This window comes from Xyrauchen texanus, chromosome 20, assembly GCF_025860055.1.
Source record: "Xyrauchen texanus isolate HMW12.3.18 chromosome 20, RBS_HiC_50CHRs, whole genome shotgun sequence".
Lineage (NCBI taxonomy): Eukaryota > Metazoa > Chordata > Actinopteri > Cypriniformes > Catostomidae > Xyrauchen > Xyrauchen texanus.
The window spans coordinates 29,261,693-29,277,469 of NC_068295.1; the positions used below are offsets into that span (position 1 = coordinate 29,261,693).

General features: G+C 39.3%; 1 protein-coding gene across 5 annotated transcripts in view; it reads left to right on the forward strand.

Annotated features, from left to right (window-relative positions):
- LOC127661143 (solute carrier family 4 member 11-like) overlaps nt 1-15,777 on the forward strand; it is a 123,964-nt gene that overhangs the window by 100,613 nt on the left and 7,574 nt on the right. For 3 of the 5 annotated variants that reach the window (XM_052151728.1, XM_052151730.1, XM_052151729.1), the window contains 8 exons: nt 52-111; nt 425-509; nt 2,944-3,069; nt 3,194-3,307; nt 4,052-4,184; nt 4,284-4,357; nt 14,754-14,979; nt 15,089-15,195. In XM_052151728.1, the coding sequence (XP_052007688.1) occupies nt 52-111; nt 425-509; nt 2,944-3,069; nt 3,194-3,307; nt 4,052-4,184; nt 4,284-4,357; nt 14,754-14,979; nt 15,089-15,195 (925 nt within the window). The remainder of the gene's footprint in view (nt 1-51; nt 112-424; nt 510-2,943; nt 3,070-3,193; nt 3,308-4,051; nt 4,185-4,283; nt 4,358-14,753; nt 14,980-15,088; nt 15,196-15,777) is intronic. The other 2 variants (XM_052151731.1, XM_052151732.1) reach the window with 1 other exon arrangement.

Sequence of the window (15,777 nt, forward strand, 5' to 3'; positions counted from 1 at the left end):
GCTTTTGCATTTAGTAATGCTGTTCTAACACTGGGCTGTCTCTCTCTCTAGTCTACAGAATCTGTGTTCTCTCATCTTGTGTCTCTCTCTCTGCTGTGCAGGGGGCCCTGTGTGAGTGCGATTACACTAAGCTTCTCTCTCGTGTGTGTGTGTGTGTGTGTGTGTGTTTGTCTGCTTTAACACTCTTTCCTTGCAGTGTATTACATCGTGTGTATTTTCTTTTGTGTGTGTATTTACTGTGAGTCTGAAGGATTTGGTGTTTGTGTGTAATATGTTTGATTTATGTAAGTGTGTGTGTTTTAATCCTGTGCTTCTCCTTCTGCAGTATTTCAATAAATGTATTTCAGTGTTTTCACTTTTATATATGTAGATGTCAGTTCTTGTGAGTGAGTAATCATCAAACTTTCTCTCTGTATCTGTGTAGTGTAGAGATTTTTTCAGAGTGGGCAGAGGAATATATGAGGATCTGTGTCGTCGTCTGCCTCTCTACCCATCTGACTTCACTGATGGTGTGTGTCTCACATGTTTACAATCAAAAATGTATTAAAACTTCTACTTAAATTGCCATTGTTTTGCAAATTAAAGATTAAATTTTTTTTCAAAGTGAATATATGACCCTCCATTGGTCTTCTCATTAATGTTTGTAGCATCCAGTGTTGGGGAGTAACTAAAGTAGTGATGCTACTATTTTAAATAGTTTTTAACAAGTTTTTTTGTTTGAAAACACATTAAAGCTGCACTCAGTAATATTTTAAATACAGTATGTCATCTAGACTTACACTGACACCTACAGTAGGGGATTCACTGTGAAAAGTGAATTTTTACAACTGCAACAGTAACTATAAAAAATTATGTTTGAATAATGTTTGAATTTTTTATAGTTACTGTTGCAGTTGTAAAAATTCACTATTCACAGTCAGCCAGGAATCATTTAATTCCTGAGTGAAAGTGTCCAATTACAGGGTGGTTACTGAAATTAGTCAAGTACTATTTGACTGGTCATGTGATTGTAACATGGTAGCCCCCATGAGTGGACCCTCACCATGTAGATTAAAAGACAGAAAAATTATGACATAAGGAAACTGAATTAGTGAGGATGTGGCCTGAAACAATGATTCTCAACCTTTTTGATTATAAGACATCCCTGTTGTTCAAGACAATATCCAAATATATATATATATATATATTTAAGCAATATCACATGAGCAAGAGTGCGATATTGCCCTACATCAGCACTGCTGAGAGGCTGCAGGCCGAAGGTAATTACAGTAGTGCTGATTTAGGGCCATATAGCATCATTGCGAGTGTGATATTGCTTATATACAATAGTTCAATGAACAAGTACATTTAAAAATATTAGGAAAAACTGAGTACAGTCATAAAAATGCATTTGTGCATGGAACTACTTTCTTACGAGATGGATCAGAATCTGCCATTGCTGGTTCAAACCAAATGATGCGTCCAAGCCTTCTTTAGTCATTCAAAAATGTCACTTCAGAAATAGTATCACAGCTTGTGCTGTTTCTACCAAGTTATTGAATAAACAAGGATGGATGTGAATGTGTGTGTGTGTGTGTGTGTGTGTGTGTGTGTGTGTGTGTGTGTGTGTGTGTGTGTGTGTGTGTGTGTGTGTGTGTGTGAATGAATGAATGAATGAATGAATGAATGAATGAATGAATGAATAATTGAGTGTGAGAGAGAGAGAGAGAGTGAGAGACACGGAGCATGTGTGATCACCTGTTGCCACATCCAAGCAGAGATGCTGTCAGCTTTCTGGAGATCAGCTTTCTCAGAAATTGGTACTTTCATTCACCAAAGTGGCATTCAATTGATTGAATGTATAGTCAGGACACAGACTGTCTTGACGGGCACTTCTCACACATCTTACAGTCTAGCTGATCCCACAAAAGCTCAATGGCGTTAAAATCCATAACACTCTTTTCCAATTATTTGTTGTCCAATGTCTGTTTCTTCGCCCACTCTAACCTTTTCTTTTTTTCTGTTTCAAAAGCGGCTTTTGTTTTTGCGATTCTTCCCATAAGCCCTGTTCCAGTCTTCTCTTTACTGTTGTACATGAAACTGGTGTTCAGCGGGTAGAATTCAATGAAGCTGTCAGCTGAGAAATGTGACGTCTATTTCTCAAACTAGTGACTCTGATGTAATTATCCTCTTGTTTAGATGTACATCTGGCCTTACTCATCTCTTTCTGTCCTTGTTAGTGCCAGTTGTCTTTTGTCTTTGAAGACTTTAGTGTACACCTTTGTATGAAATCTTTTTGGCAATTTCAAGCCTTGTATAGCCTTCATTCCTCAAAACAATGATTGAATGACAGAAAGATGTTTCTTTTTTGCCATTTCTGAACTAATATTGACTTTAAGACATGCCAGTCTATTGTTTACTGTGGCAACTCAAAAACAAAGACAATGTTAAGGTTCATTTAATGAACCAAATAGCTTTCAACTGTGTTTGATATAATGACAAGTGATTTTCTAGTACCAAATTATCAATTTAGCATGATTACTCAAGGATAAGATGTTGGATTGATGGCTGCTGGAAATGGGGCCTGTCTAGATTTGATCAAACATTTTTTTTTTTCAAATAGTGATTGTACTGTTTTTTATATCAGTAATGTCCTGACTATATTTTGTGATCTGTTGAATGCAACTTTGGTGAAATAAAGTACCAATTTCCTTCCGAAATAGCAAAATATGTACATTATTCCAAACTTTTGGTCACCAATGTATATGTAAACACCTATGGTGATGATATTATTCCAAGCACTCTGTAGTAATCAGACAGACTAGAAAAATATATAAAATAAATAAAAATATATTTGTAATAACAGCGTATTAAGCAACGTAGCATAATTTAACATGTTAATTAACTTTGGCAGCCCTAATATTTATATAAATATACTTGTGTTGGAATAAATGTGTGTTTCAGGATTAGTGGGCAATAACAAAGCCCTGGTGAAGTTCATGACGACGTCCATCTTCCTCTACATTGCTGTGCTACTTCCTGCCATCGCTTTTGGCTCACTCAATGATGAGAGCACTCGGGGAGAGATTGGTGATCACTCACAAACAAACACACACTCTTCACAGAGTTACACAACGTTTAAGCACACACAGAGACACACACACACACACACACACACACACACTTACTGAGCTCTCCTCTGTCTCTTGATTAGATGTTCAGAAGACGATCATTGGGCAGAGTATTGGTGGAATCATATACTCGTTATGTGCTGGATCACCTCTGGTCATTCCATTGACCACAGCACCCATCGCTATTTTCATTAGTGGTATGTACAAGTACATCCAAATGCCTTCTTAAACATGCAGTAATTGCTCATAGATGCACATTCACATACACAATTGCCTTTTCTTTAATCCCCCTCATATGGGGTCTGGTCCTGAAGTATGTCTAGATGAGCATTCGTTGTTTGTTGAATACTGTGACTGGGTAATGATGTTAAGTGTTTAGAGAACTTGGCTAACCACTATAAGAGATGGAACCAGACTGTTAATCTCACAAAATGCAGGATGGGAGTCAGACAAGGCCACAATTTATTTGGGTGAAGTTGGGTGGTTTGTGACAAAATTTTTCCCTAAAACTCATTCCTCATCATCTGCAATCGCACACTGTCAACAGGGCAGAAGTTACCCTGAATAATGGTTTTGCTGCAGTTAAACTAAATTCTGTTTGGATAACATTCGCTGATCAAGACAGAACCACCATCAGAATGTAAATCCATCCGTAATAATGGTCCTTCCCAATCAAAGATCCTGCCTTGTGGTCACTTATGATCAAATCATGGGAATAACTGCAGTAATTCTTTACCTGTTTTTTTTTTTTTTTATGTTTGGGAGCAGTTCTTTAAAGATCAAATGAGCAAAATGTACTGTTTGTTTTAATCATATATAATTATGTGATTTAAGGGGATTCTGTTCTTTTGTATATTTGTGTTTCTGTTCATTTAGAGGACCGCTAATGACCTCAATCTTGTGTTTTTGCTTCTGTGTGTTTTGTCTATTTGTGGGAACAGTGATTAGGGGAGTCTGTGATGATTATGAGCTGGACTTTGCAGCATTTTATGCATGTATCGGTCTGTGGAACAGTCTCTTCCTCATCATGGGTGGAGTTTTCAACCTCAGCCTGCTTGTTAAGCTCTTCAAGAGGTCAGAAACACACGCACACTTCCAAATATACATACTCATGCAGACTCCACTGCTGGAAGACTGATATGTTTTTTTGTTGATAATGTTTTTGACCCACAGGTCGATTGAGGAGGTGATAGCTTTGTTCATATCCATTGCTTTTGTAGCAGACGCAGTAAAAGGCACTGTCAAAAGTGAGTGTAGATACACACATATATGCACAGTTGAACTGGATACAAAGTAAGGAACTAATAAACATTTTCAAAGCTATTGCCCAGGAAAAATAATACAGTTTATTTAACACAGATTGAACTTTTGTGACAACATGTTTACATGTTGTATACATGCATCCACTGTATGTATACCTTTTGTCACACTATATGTTATATAAGTTGTTACAATGGGGATATGCTGTTTATTGATACTGATTTGGAAAAAAATATACTTTTTAAAAAGTAAAAATTCATGCACAACATTTGTGTATTTAAAATGTGCTATAGGCTATTTAATGCCTTTTCAACATTATTTTAATAGTAAAATAATTATGAAACACAAAATAACAATCAAAATCATGAAAATGTAAAAGGACAAAAAATAAATAAATATTTGTATAAAATTGTATAAAAACACATGTGATAACTTGCCCTTACAGTATATAAATGTGACAACCTGCTCTGACCTGACATTTATGAAAAAATACCCCTGTCCTAGGAACACAGTTCAACCTTTTGGTGAAAATCTGTGTTTATTTTATAGTTTACCCTTGTCTTAATTTATTGCTGTGTGGTTTTATTGTGTTCACTTGCTTACCTGGAGCTATTACAAAAATATGATGATGTTCAAATTTTAGCTTGAAGGCAGCCCATTCACGATAATAAAATACTGATCATGGTTAATTGATCTAACCACGGTTATTTGAGATAACGATTATTGTGCTTTTCAAATTTCAATCACATTTGAATGTCCAAATAAGGGAATTTTAAGCAACTATCTACATTAAATGCAATTAATGGTGCATTTGGGTGTTTTATTGTTTTTTTTTAACTCCAAGCATCACTGAGTCAAACTGTGGACGTGAACCAGATCAGCTCCTGTCTGGAAAAGCACGTGAAGTGCTTCTCAAACGCGCAAAGTGCTTCTCGTGCGTGTGCCCTCAACAGCGGTTTCAAAATTCACGTTCCAAATTATTTTTCGGGTTTTTTGGACTACAAGCTGAACAACTCTATAAATAAACTAATATAAACTTTGTTATTGAACAAAAATAGCTCTGTTTTTTTAAGTTCCACAAACAACAGCGTAAATGAAAAAATTACCAAAACTAGTTGACCAAAAAGAGAGACTAATTTTTAGTAGTGAGTATTGAGTACTGAGTTGCGAAAGCAATGCCCCTTTAAAATAAAAAATGAATGCTACAATTTAAAAAAATTTAACACATACCATAATTTGCATTCCCTTATATAGGTATATTATAGGTCTTTGTGATTGACAACTTTTAAAATACATCACATATCTATGATATTGTAAACACTACAATAATCTGATTTTTAAAAATAAATAAAAGGGCGACATAAATACAGAAATGGAAAGATGAAAAGTTATTTTCAATATCATAATGTATGAATTACATTAAAATCAGTTTATGTGTAGAGTCTAAATTTCCCTTAATGCCGACTGAGAGAGTTACTTTTGGTCATAAAATATGTTCAAAACAATGACAGAAATGCAAAAAAAAGAATTTAAACCCACTAATTTAAACTCACTTGGTGTGTTATGTACCGCACAATAGAGGGGATAGAGCAGTGGTTTGGTACAGGGGCCACATCGGGCTTTAAAGGAATATTTCAAACAAAAATGAAAATTCTCTCATTATTTAGTCACCCTTATGCCATCCCAGATGTATTTTCTCTACATCAGGGGTTAGTATTATTAAAAAAACCAACAATATTATTAAAAAATATCACTGTTTTATTCTATTACATTAATGCTTTTAAAGCTACTCAAGTTATTCAGCCAAAAGCAGACATTGTTTTTCTCGTTTCCTTGTTGTTTGAATAATAGCTTTTATATGACATGGCCTACTAGACAGTGCTCAATTCGGTTACATGTACACTTCAAGTCCACCATTTTGATGCAAATATGCTTTTTGTTCTACTGTTTATGCTCACTTTAGACCAAACCAACTGCGTTTACTTTAATGCCTCATCAAAATTGTCAGGGTAGAGACCAGGAGATCGGAGGTAAGTGATTCAAATATAGTTTTATTCAAGTATAGAAGGTGAAAGGTAAGTATCAGGTGACTTTTCAGGTGCTGGTTTAGTGAAGATAGTTCGTTGCATGGAGAACAACTGGAAATCCAAATGACTTGGATCGTAGAACATTCACTCTGTATCAGTTCGTTAACTCCTCTTTTCTAGGAGCAATCGGGCCGGTTTGATCAGATCTCAGACAAGGGTTCAGGAATCGGATAAGTGATCTGGAGATGGCAGAACAACAGTGCATAGGGTTAGTATGAATCAGGTAAGAAAACGGAATACTCAGGTTTTCAGGATCGACGGAGATATCAGGACTCAGGGAGAAATGGTCTGTTCCTGTTGGAGGCTTGACAAAGACTGGATACAAGGTGAGTGTTTTTATGAGTTGGCTGATGAGGTGATAAGTGATGACCAGGTGTTTGTGATTTAGAATTCTGGGGAGAGTGATCTTTGAGTGGTGGACTGCAATGAACTTGACTGATCTCTGACATTACCCCCTCCAGAGTCCACGCCAGCTGACCTAGTACCTTGACGTCGTGGGGGTCTACCTCGGGGTCGTGGAGCAGGCCTTTCAGGATGAAGTTCGGTGGAATTCTGTGAGTAACATGGGGTCGAGGATGTCCCTTCGAGGTACCCAACACCTCTCTTCTGGGCCATAGTCTTCCCAGTCTACCAGATATTCAAGTAGACCCCTACGACGTCGGGAGTCCAGGATTTCTCTAACAGTATAGATGGGGTCGGCTTCAATGGGAGGTACTGGGGGGTTGCCATCGTGCACTAGGTCTGTGGAGGGAACAGGAACAAGTGGATGATGGGGTTTCAAGAGTGAGACGTGGAATGAGGGGTGGATGCGATATTGGGCTGGTAAACGGAGCTGGTAGGTGACTGGGTTAAGTTGTCTTACAACGGGAATGGACCAATGTATCTCGGACTTAGTTTACGACAAGGGAGTCTTAGACGGATGTCTCTGGTCGAAAGCCAGACCAGTTGCCCAGGCTGATATTCGGAGTGTTACTGCGGTGAATGTCTGCGAAGTGTTGTTGACGGTTCAAGGCTTGTTGGAGATGATGATGAGTTTGGTTCCATACCCTCTCACTGTTTTGGAACCAAGTGTTAACTGCGGGGACTTCAGATGACTCACCGGACCATGGAAACAATGGTGGTTGATAACCCAGTACACATTGAAATGGTGTTAGATTCGTGGAGGTTTGTCGAAGGGAGTTTTGAGCATACTCTGCCCATACGAGATATCGGCTCCAGAGATGTTGATTCGAATGGCAGAAAGTACTGAAGGAAACGACTGACATCTTGTATTTTTCGCTCCGCTTGACCATTTGCTTGTGGGTGGTACCCTGATGTTAAACTCACTGTAACATTCATTAGTGCAAAGAAGGCTCGCCACACCTTGGAGATAAATTGTGGCCCTCTGTCTGACACAATATCCTCCGGGATGCCAAAATTCGGAAGACGTGTTCCATCAATAGCTCTGCAGTCCTGAAGGCTGTGGGTAAGTTCTTGAGGGAATTAATTTGCAGGCTTTGGAAAAACGATCAATAGTTACCAGGATACATGTATTCTCGTCTGAGGGAGGAAGGTCAGTGACGAAGTCGACTCCAATGTGCTGACCAAGGTCGTTGTGGGACTGGCAGAGGCATGAGTTTTCCAGTGGGTAAGTGACGAGGGTTCTTGTTCATGGCACAGAGAATGCATCCTTGGATGAAAGTCTTGATATCCTGTAACATGTTGGACCACCAGTATCGAGTTTGAAGAGTGGAATAGGTCTTATTAACGCCAGGATGACCTGTGCCGACAGACGAGTGTGCGGAGGAGATTAGAGAGGTACGAAATTCTTCGGGTACGTATATCTTTCCGATAGGACATTCTGGAGGACTGGGTTGGTGTTGAGACATTTCAAGCAGTTGTTCATTTAGGTCCCACTGAATGGGATTGACAAACATTTTTTCGGGAAGTATACTCTCAGGTTCTTCGTGGGAAATTTCAGGGGCATGGAGACGGGACAAGGCGTCTGCTCGGACGTTCTTCGAACCCGGACGATAGGAGATCTGGAAATGGAAGCGAGTAAAGAAGAGTGCCCATCTGGCCTGGCGTGGGTTAAGTCTCCTTGCCTCTTTCAAGTACTGCAGATTCTTGTGGTCTGTGAGAACTAGGAATGGATGTTTGGCTCCTTCTAGCCAGTGTCTCCACTCTTCTAGCGCAAGTTTAACGGCCAGGAGTTCTCGATTACCAATATCATAGTTCACTTCTGCAGGAGATAGCTTGTGGGAGAAGAATGCACAGGGCATGGGTTTAGGTGAGGAAGCAGAGTCTTGTGACAACACCGCTCCTACTCCTGTTGTAGAAGCATCTACTTCCACAATGAACATCTTTTCAGGGTTCGGGTGTTGGAGTAAGGGGGCTGTGGTGAATGCGGTTTTGAGAGATTGAAAGGCATGTTCAGCCTCAGTAGTCCAGAGCAGTGTTTTCGGTTTTCCTTTGAGTAGAGAGGTCAGAGGAGCTGTAAGCAGGCTGTATTGATAAATAAATCTTCGATAGAAATTTGCAAATCCAAGAAATCGTTGTAACTCTTTGACAGACTGTGGAGTGGTCCAGGAAGTAATGGCTTTGGTTTTACGATCATCCATCTCTACTCCTCTTTCACTGAGGTGGTAACCAAGAAATTCGACTGAGGTTTGATGGAAGGAGCACTTCTCTGCTTTCAGGAACAGGGAGAATTCACGTAGCTGTTGGAGTACCTGAGAGACATGTTGCTGATGCTCCACCAAGTTTCTGGAGTAGATTAGGATATCGTCTATGTAGATAATGACAAATTGATTCAGGTAGTCTCGGAAAACTTCATCCATGAAACTTTGGAAAACTGAAGGGCGTTGACCAGACCATACGGCATGACGAGATATTCAGTAGTGTCCTGCTGGAGTGATGAATGCAGTCTTCCACTCGTCAGCCCTTTCGGATTCGAATGAGATTGTATGCACTTCTCAAATCCAGCTTGGTGAATATCTTGGCTTCTCGAAGTTGTTCAAGTGAAGAGGGAACCAATGGGAGTGGGTAACTGAACTTGACGGTTATCTTGTTTAAAGCTCTATAATCTATACACGGACGTAAACCTCCATCTTTCTTAGGGACAAAGAAGAAACTGGCGGCAGCAGGTGAAGTAGAGGCCCGAATATAGCCTTGTTTTAATGCTTCTTCAATATACTGTTTCATGGCTTCTTGCTCAGGAATAGCCAGAGAGTAGATTCGCCCCTTGGGGATGGATTCTCCGGGAATCAGATCGATGGCACAGTCCCATGCTCGATGGGGTGGTAACTTGGCAGCCTTGACGGGGTTGAATACATCTGAATATTGAGAGTAGCATGAAGGAATGGATACCGACAAGTTGTCTATGGGGCTTTCAATGGAGGTTGAATTCATCGGGATGGTGCCGGGCAAGTTGGCGATGGGCGATACGGGGTGTTCAAAACTCATGGACGAGCACAGGCAACCCCATTTCAAAATCTTACCCGATTTCCAGTCAATGTTAGGTTGATGTCGTATAAGCCATGGACGGCCAAGGATAATATCAGTCTGGCTATTCTCAAGTACAAAAGGTTCAAACAGTTCATGGTGGGTGTCTTCAATACAGAGTAGAATAGGTTTAATTCGAGACGTGACATACCCCTGATTAATGGTTTCACCCGTCACTGCATGGATGGCGTATGGCTTGGAGGTGCCGGATTGTTGAAGTTGGAGTTTCTGACAGAGCTGCCCGGAGATGAAGTCTCCTGCTGACCCGGAATCCACAATGGCTGTAGCAGAGACATGGAAACGTGTAGATTTCAGAATCACAGATATCGTTAACGGAGCTGATACAGAGGCGGACGTGCAGACAGAACTCACAAGCATTCTAGGAGGTCGTGTAGGGCATGAACGAAGAAAATGTCCTCCCATACCACAATATAGACACAGTTTTAACTCTCGACGGCGAGAACGTTCAGCTTGGGACAGTCGATAGTTATCCACCTGCATCTTCTCGACAGTGACCTTGGAGGGTCGTTTATCGGGGTACTGAGGTGGTGAAAAGGTGGGTTGCTGGGCTTCGCGATAGCAGCCTTGAGATCTTTGGTGCACATGGAGAGCTTGCTGTATGAATTTCTCGACCCCCAGGCTATCATCATAAATCGCAAGTTGAAGGCGGAGTGCAGGATTCAAACCACGTCGGTAGATGGAAATGAGCGCTTTTTCGTTCCACCCACTGGCGGCGGCTAGAGTGCGGAATTCCAGTGAATATTCAGCAACTGACTTCTTGCCTTGGTGTAATTGCAATAGCTTGTCACTGATGGATGAATCATCTACTGGACGCCCGAAAACTTCTTTGAAATGGTTTATAAATTCTTGTACAGAGGAAGTAACGGTAGATTCCTGCAGCCACAAAGTTTCAGCCCATCTTAATGCAGCTCCTGATAACTGTTGAATAATAAAAGCAACCCTCGAATTTTCAGTGGGGTATAACTGGATTTGTTGTTCTAGAGCGAGCGAACACTGTAACAGGAAACCGTTGCAATCCTCCGCCCGGCCGGAGAATGGCGCTGGACGGGAAGTTGGATTGGTGAAGCAAACCAGAGAAGGAGCGGGGTTTACGGAAGTGCTGGAAGCTGGCTGACTGGGATTAACAGCGGCGGCTGTCGGTTGTGCAGGGTTATCAATATTACAAACAGATTCTATCGCGCTGTTCTTCTTCCCCTTTTTTCGGCCAAGCCTTCTGTCAGGGTAGAGACCAGGAGATCGGAGGCAAGTGATTCAAATAGTTTTATTCAAGTATAGAAGGTGAAAGGTAAGTATCAGGTGACTTTTCAGGTGCTGGTTTAGTGAAGATAGTTCGTTGCACGGAGAACAACTGGAAATCCAAATGACTTGGATCGTAGAACATTCACTCTGTATCAGTTTGTTAACTCCTTCTCTTTTCTAGGAGCAATCGGGCCGGTTTGATCAGATCTCAGACAAGGGTTCAGGAATCGGATAAGTGATCTGGAGATGGCAGAACAACAGTGCATAGGGTTAGTATGAATCAGGTAAGAAAACGGAATACTCAGGTTTTCAGGATCGACGGAGATATCAGGACTCAGGGAGAAATGGTCTGTTCCTGTTGGAGGCTTGACAAAGACTGGATACAAGGTGAGTGTTTTTATGAGTTGGCTGATGAGGTGATAAGTGATGACCAGGTGTTTGTGATTTAGAATTCTGGGGAGAGTGATCTTTGAGTGGTGGACTGCAATGAACTTGACTGATCTCTGACAAAAATGGTCATTGGTAGAATTATAAAGTGTATTTGATTATTTAGACATGAACCCGAATAGCGCACAAACATTAGCCGCCTGTCAATCAAACAGCATGCAGCTACAGATGTCAGGAAATAAAAAGTCAATCTTTTATATTTTATCTAGATCAACCAACCAATGGCTGTCTTGCTATTGTGATCGATGTAACGAACACCACTGTTATAGATGTAAAACATAGGCAAAATATAGATAATTACTCAAAAGTTTATCATCGATATCGAGGACATCTCTTTTTTTTTTCAGAAAAAACATCAATATTGTTTTATCACCCAGCCCTATTGATAACATTGCCTTAATCTCTCTCATCAAACCCAATAATCTCACTGATAGATAGCTAATTTACAGGCTATATTATAGACACACAGAATCTAGTAAGCAGCAATATGAAATATACCTCGATATGTTTCTTCAAATTAGAGGCAGGATTAATGCTGATATCTGGCTTGTGCAAGTTAAACTCACATGACACATTCAAGCAAGTTTTTCCCTGCAAAAAGCCCTTTAAGGTGTTGAACTGTGCTTGAGGCATCCTCCACAGTTAGCCAATCATATTGATGGATAAAAATAAAATCAGGACAGGGAAGTACCGAACACAGACAGTGGGAAAATAGCGCAGTAAAAGTAAAGTTACAGCACTTAAAATATTCTCAAGTAAAAGTAAAAGTATACCATTTTTAAACTACTTAAAAAATGTACAATTCCTGGGGAAAACTACTTAATACAGTAATGTGAGTATTTGTAATTCATCACTTTACACCCCTGATTGTTACTGAGATATAGCCCATGTGTCAATTTCCTAGTGTGACAACTAGCCCAGATCATAAATGCTTCCTATTTATTAAGTCCTATTTAGAAATTCACACAAACTCACCCATGCAAACCATTTTACAATGCCATATCTTTATTGAACAAATGTGTTAATTAAGATAATAAGTAGCTGTTAAAAACCCAGCTGTGGGTTTGACCTGCTGTATAGAAAAACAGCATGGTTACATGTTCTTAACAAAACAATTCTGTTCAAGTGTAATCTAACCTGATCAAAAGTGACTTCAGAAAAACTTAGAGCTCATAAAAAATGTTTACAAGGGATTGTAAAAAGATTTGGTCCTGCCAAGCAGCACCATAAGTTCAGCACCATTGTTGCTCTTCCTAGATAAAGCCAGTCAGATTAGTTGGTGAAACAGCTTCAACAAATGGAAAACAAATATCAATTGTCTAGAAAATAATTCAATCCATAAGAGTTGCCATCCAGCAAAGATCAGTGGCAAGGTGACAGGATGGATTCTTCAAAGAAAAGACACAGAACCCAAAGATGGCCTAAGTGTTCATTAGTCTACCATAAGAAAAACACTGTCTAAAAGTGCCTTTGATTTGAGGAAATCATCATCGCTCATCAATAAGCAGTGCTGCAATAGACCATCTGGATGTTTCAAATCTTGTGGACAGGACAACATTCTGTGTATAGATAAGACAAAAGTTGATTTTTTGAGCAAGAACACGAAATTCTGCATAACACTGCCAAAACCTCATTGCGCTTGTGAAGGATTGTGGGGGGGAAGTATAATGATATGGGTTTTGCTGCCTCAGGGTCTGGACGGCTTGGAGTCATTTAAGGACCAACAAATTCCAAGTTATATCAGGAGCAGAATGTCAGGCTGTCTGTTTGTGATCTGGAACTCCAAAGAAGTTGGGTCATGAAACATGACAATGATCTAAAACACAGGAGAAAATCAACAACAGAGTGCTTCGAACAAAATAAATGCTGTATTTTTAAATGGCCAAACTATAGTTCTGACCCCACTTCCTTTGAAATATTCTGGCATGATGTGAAACAGGCTGTTGAAGAAAGACATTCCAAAAATGGCCATGAACCGAAACAATGTGCATGTGTTATCAGCAGAAGGCATTAGTTGATGTTATTGGCAATAAACGAGATTCCACTAAAATAAGTGCTCACATGCTTTTTCCATTAATAAACTTGATAGTTTAAACCAATTATTGAATAAAGATGTGGCACAGAAAAAAATGCTACGCTTTGGGAGCCATTTGTGGTAACAATTCCAAGACACAATGCACACAACAAAAAATTTAAATGTACATACATTTTGACCAGGCTCAGATGGAATCTGCAGGCTTTTATCACATTTTCTGCATTGTAATAGAGTGTAACATTCTGATTCCCGAAGTACAAATTCCATTTCATAGGTAAATGTTCAATGATGACTTAAAAAAACGCTGTTCATTATCGATGGTATATGCTTCTGGTAAGCCACCAGTCTACATTATTTCCACTTCATTTAAAAAAAACAATTGTGATTAATAGTGCAAATCTTAGTCAACAACTACACCATCCGTTACTGAAGAGCAAGAATTTACCAATCAGAGAATTGTGTCAAACAAACACAGCAAAAATGCAGTGTGAATGACACAATCTCCCTACACTCTCGAACTACTTATATATTTGTATATATATGAATATTTTAAAATAAAATATAAATATTTTTTCCTATACTTAATCTAGAGCAGTTCATTACCTCATGAAAACATCAAGTACAGTCTATTACCTTTTGTTTTTTTTTTTCCAGTTTTCAATTACTTCTCTACTTCAAATCAAAGTTTTTTATGTTACAATTCACTGTCGCACTTTATTGGTGGATAAATCTGCAGAATTCTACTGAATGGATTTAAACGGGGTCAAATGCATTTACGCGGCCAATGGTGAGAGTTTCGGGTGGGACCATGTGGTTATACAACCAATGAAAAAAGGGGGTAGTTTTCTAGAATCACTTTAAAAACATAAAAATAACATTCTTTAGCTTTAATAAACAAGTATGCAAGGGGCAGAGGATGTGTAGAATATTGTGAATGACTAGCATTTGCTCTCTGTGGAGTTATGTGTACATAGATTCCATGTGAGCCTGATTATTGCCTGTCCTTATATAAAAATTATGATTTAATGATAGCAGCACTTTTCAGTGCCTGTCCTGGTATCTCTTTTACAGTCTTTCATGAGTACTACCATGCTCCCACCCTGGCCAATGGGAGTGCAGCAGAGTTGAGTCGTATCAGCGGAAGTGTACATTTAGGAGAACTTAACCTGACAGAAACGGTGCCCGTTTCCATCCCAGAATCCTTCATTCTGTGCACACGGGAGCGTCCACTTCTCTTTCTCCTCCTCATGCTGGGTACTCTCTGGGTGGGATACACACTCTACCAGTTCAGGAGAAGGTGAGGATATCTCCCTGCCACACACAGGCACACACCTGCACACACTGCTGGATATTTTGAAAGTGATAGAAGACTATTTTGACCCCAATTTTTCCATTTTTCATGACAGTCCGTTTCTGCATGTGAAGATGAGAGAGATTCTGTCCGACTGTGCTCTGCCTATCTCAGTGCTTGTCTTCTCTTATGTGGGATCATACGTCTTCAACGACATTGCCTGTGAGTCATGTGACAGTATGTTTATGTTGCACACACATTGATATACAGTATATACATTTCGTTGGCAAACATTAAAGCTCCTCAATAAATTTTCACATCACACATTTCTAAACTGTGTTTTCTACTATATACTGTAGGTTAGTTTGCTAATATATATCCACAGCTTTTGATCAATACACTATATACCGATGAGGTTTGATGTTATCGACATTGCTGCCATATTGGATTATTTGCACCGCTCATATTTACTTTAGGAAATGTAAAAGTTGTTTTACACTTATCTTCACTTTTGAGCTCTTGTCGTGCCTTGGTATTTGCAAGCAGAAATTCTGTTTTTGCAATTGCTTGTCTGAAAATTTGCAGTGAAACTATATTTCTGTATTTGTGTCTTAATCTTGATGAAGACACAAATGTTAAAAGTTAAAAAGACATTAACAAAAGCTCATTTATGGTGTAATCTAAGCAAAGAAAATCTGAAAAATTCATAATTAAATAAATGATTTGTGTTCATTTTTATCAAATTGATGGATTAGCTTTAACATGGCAAATGTGACACAGAGCTAAAAGTTTAAAATGACACAC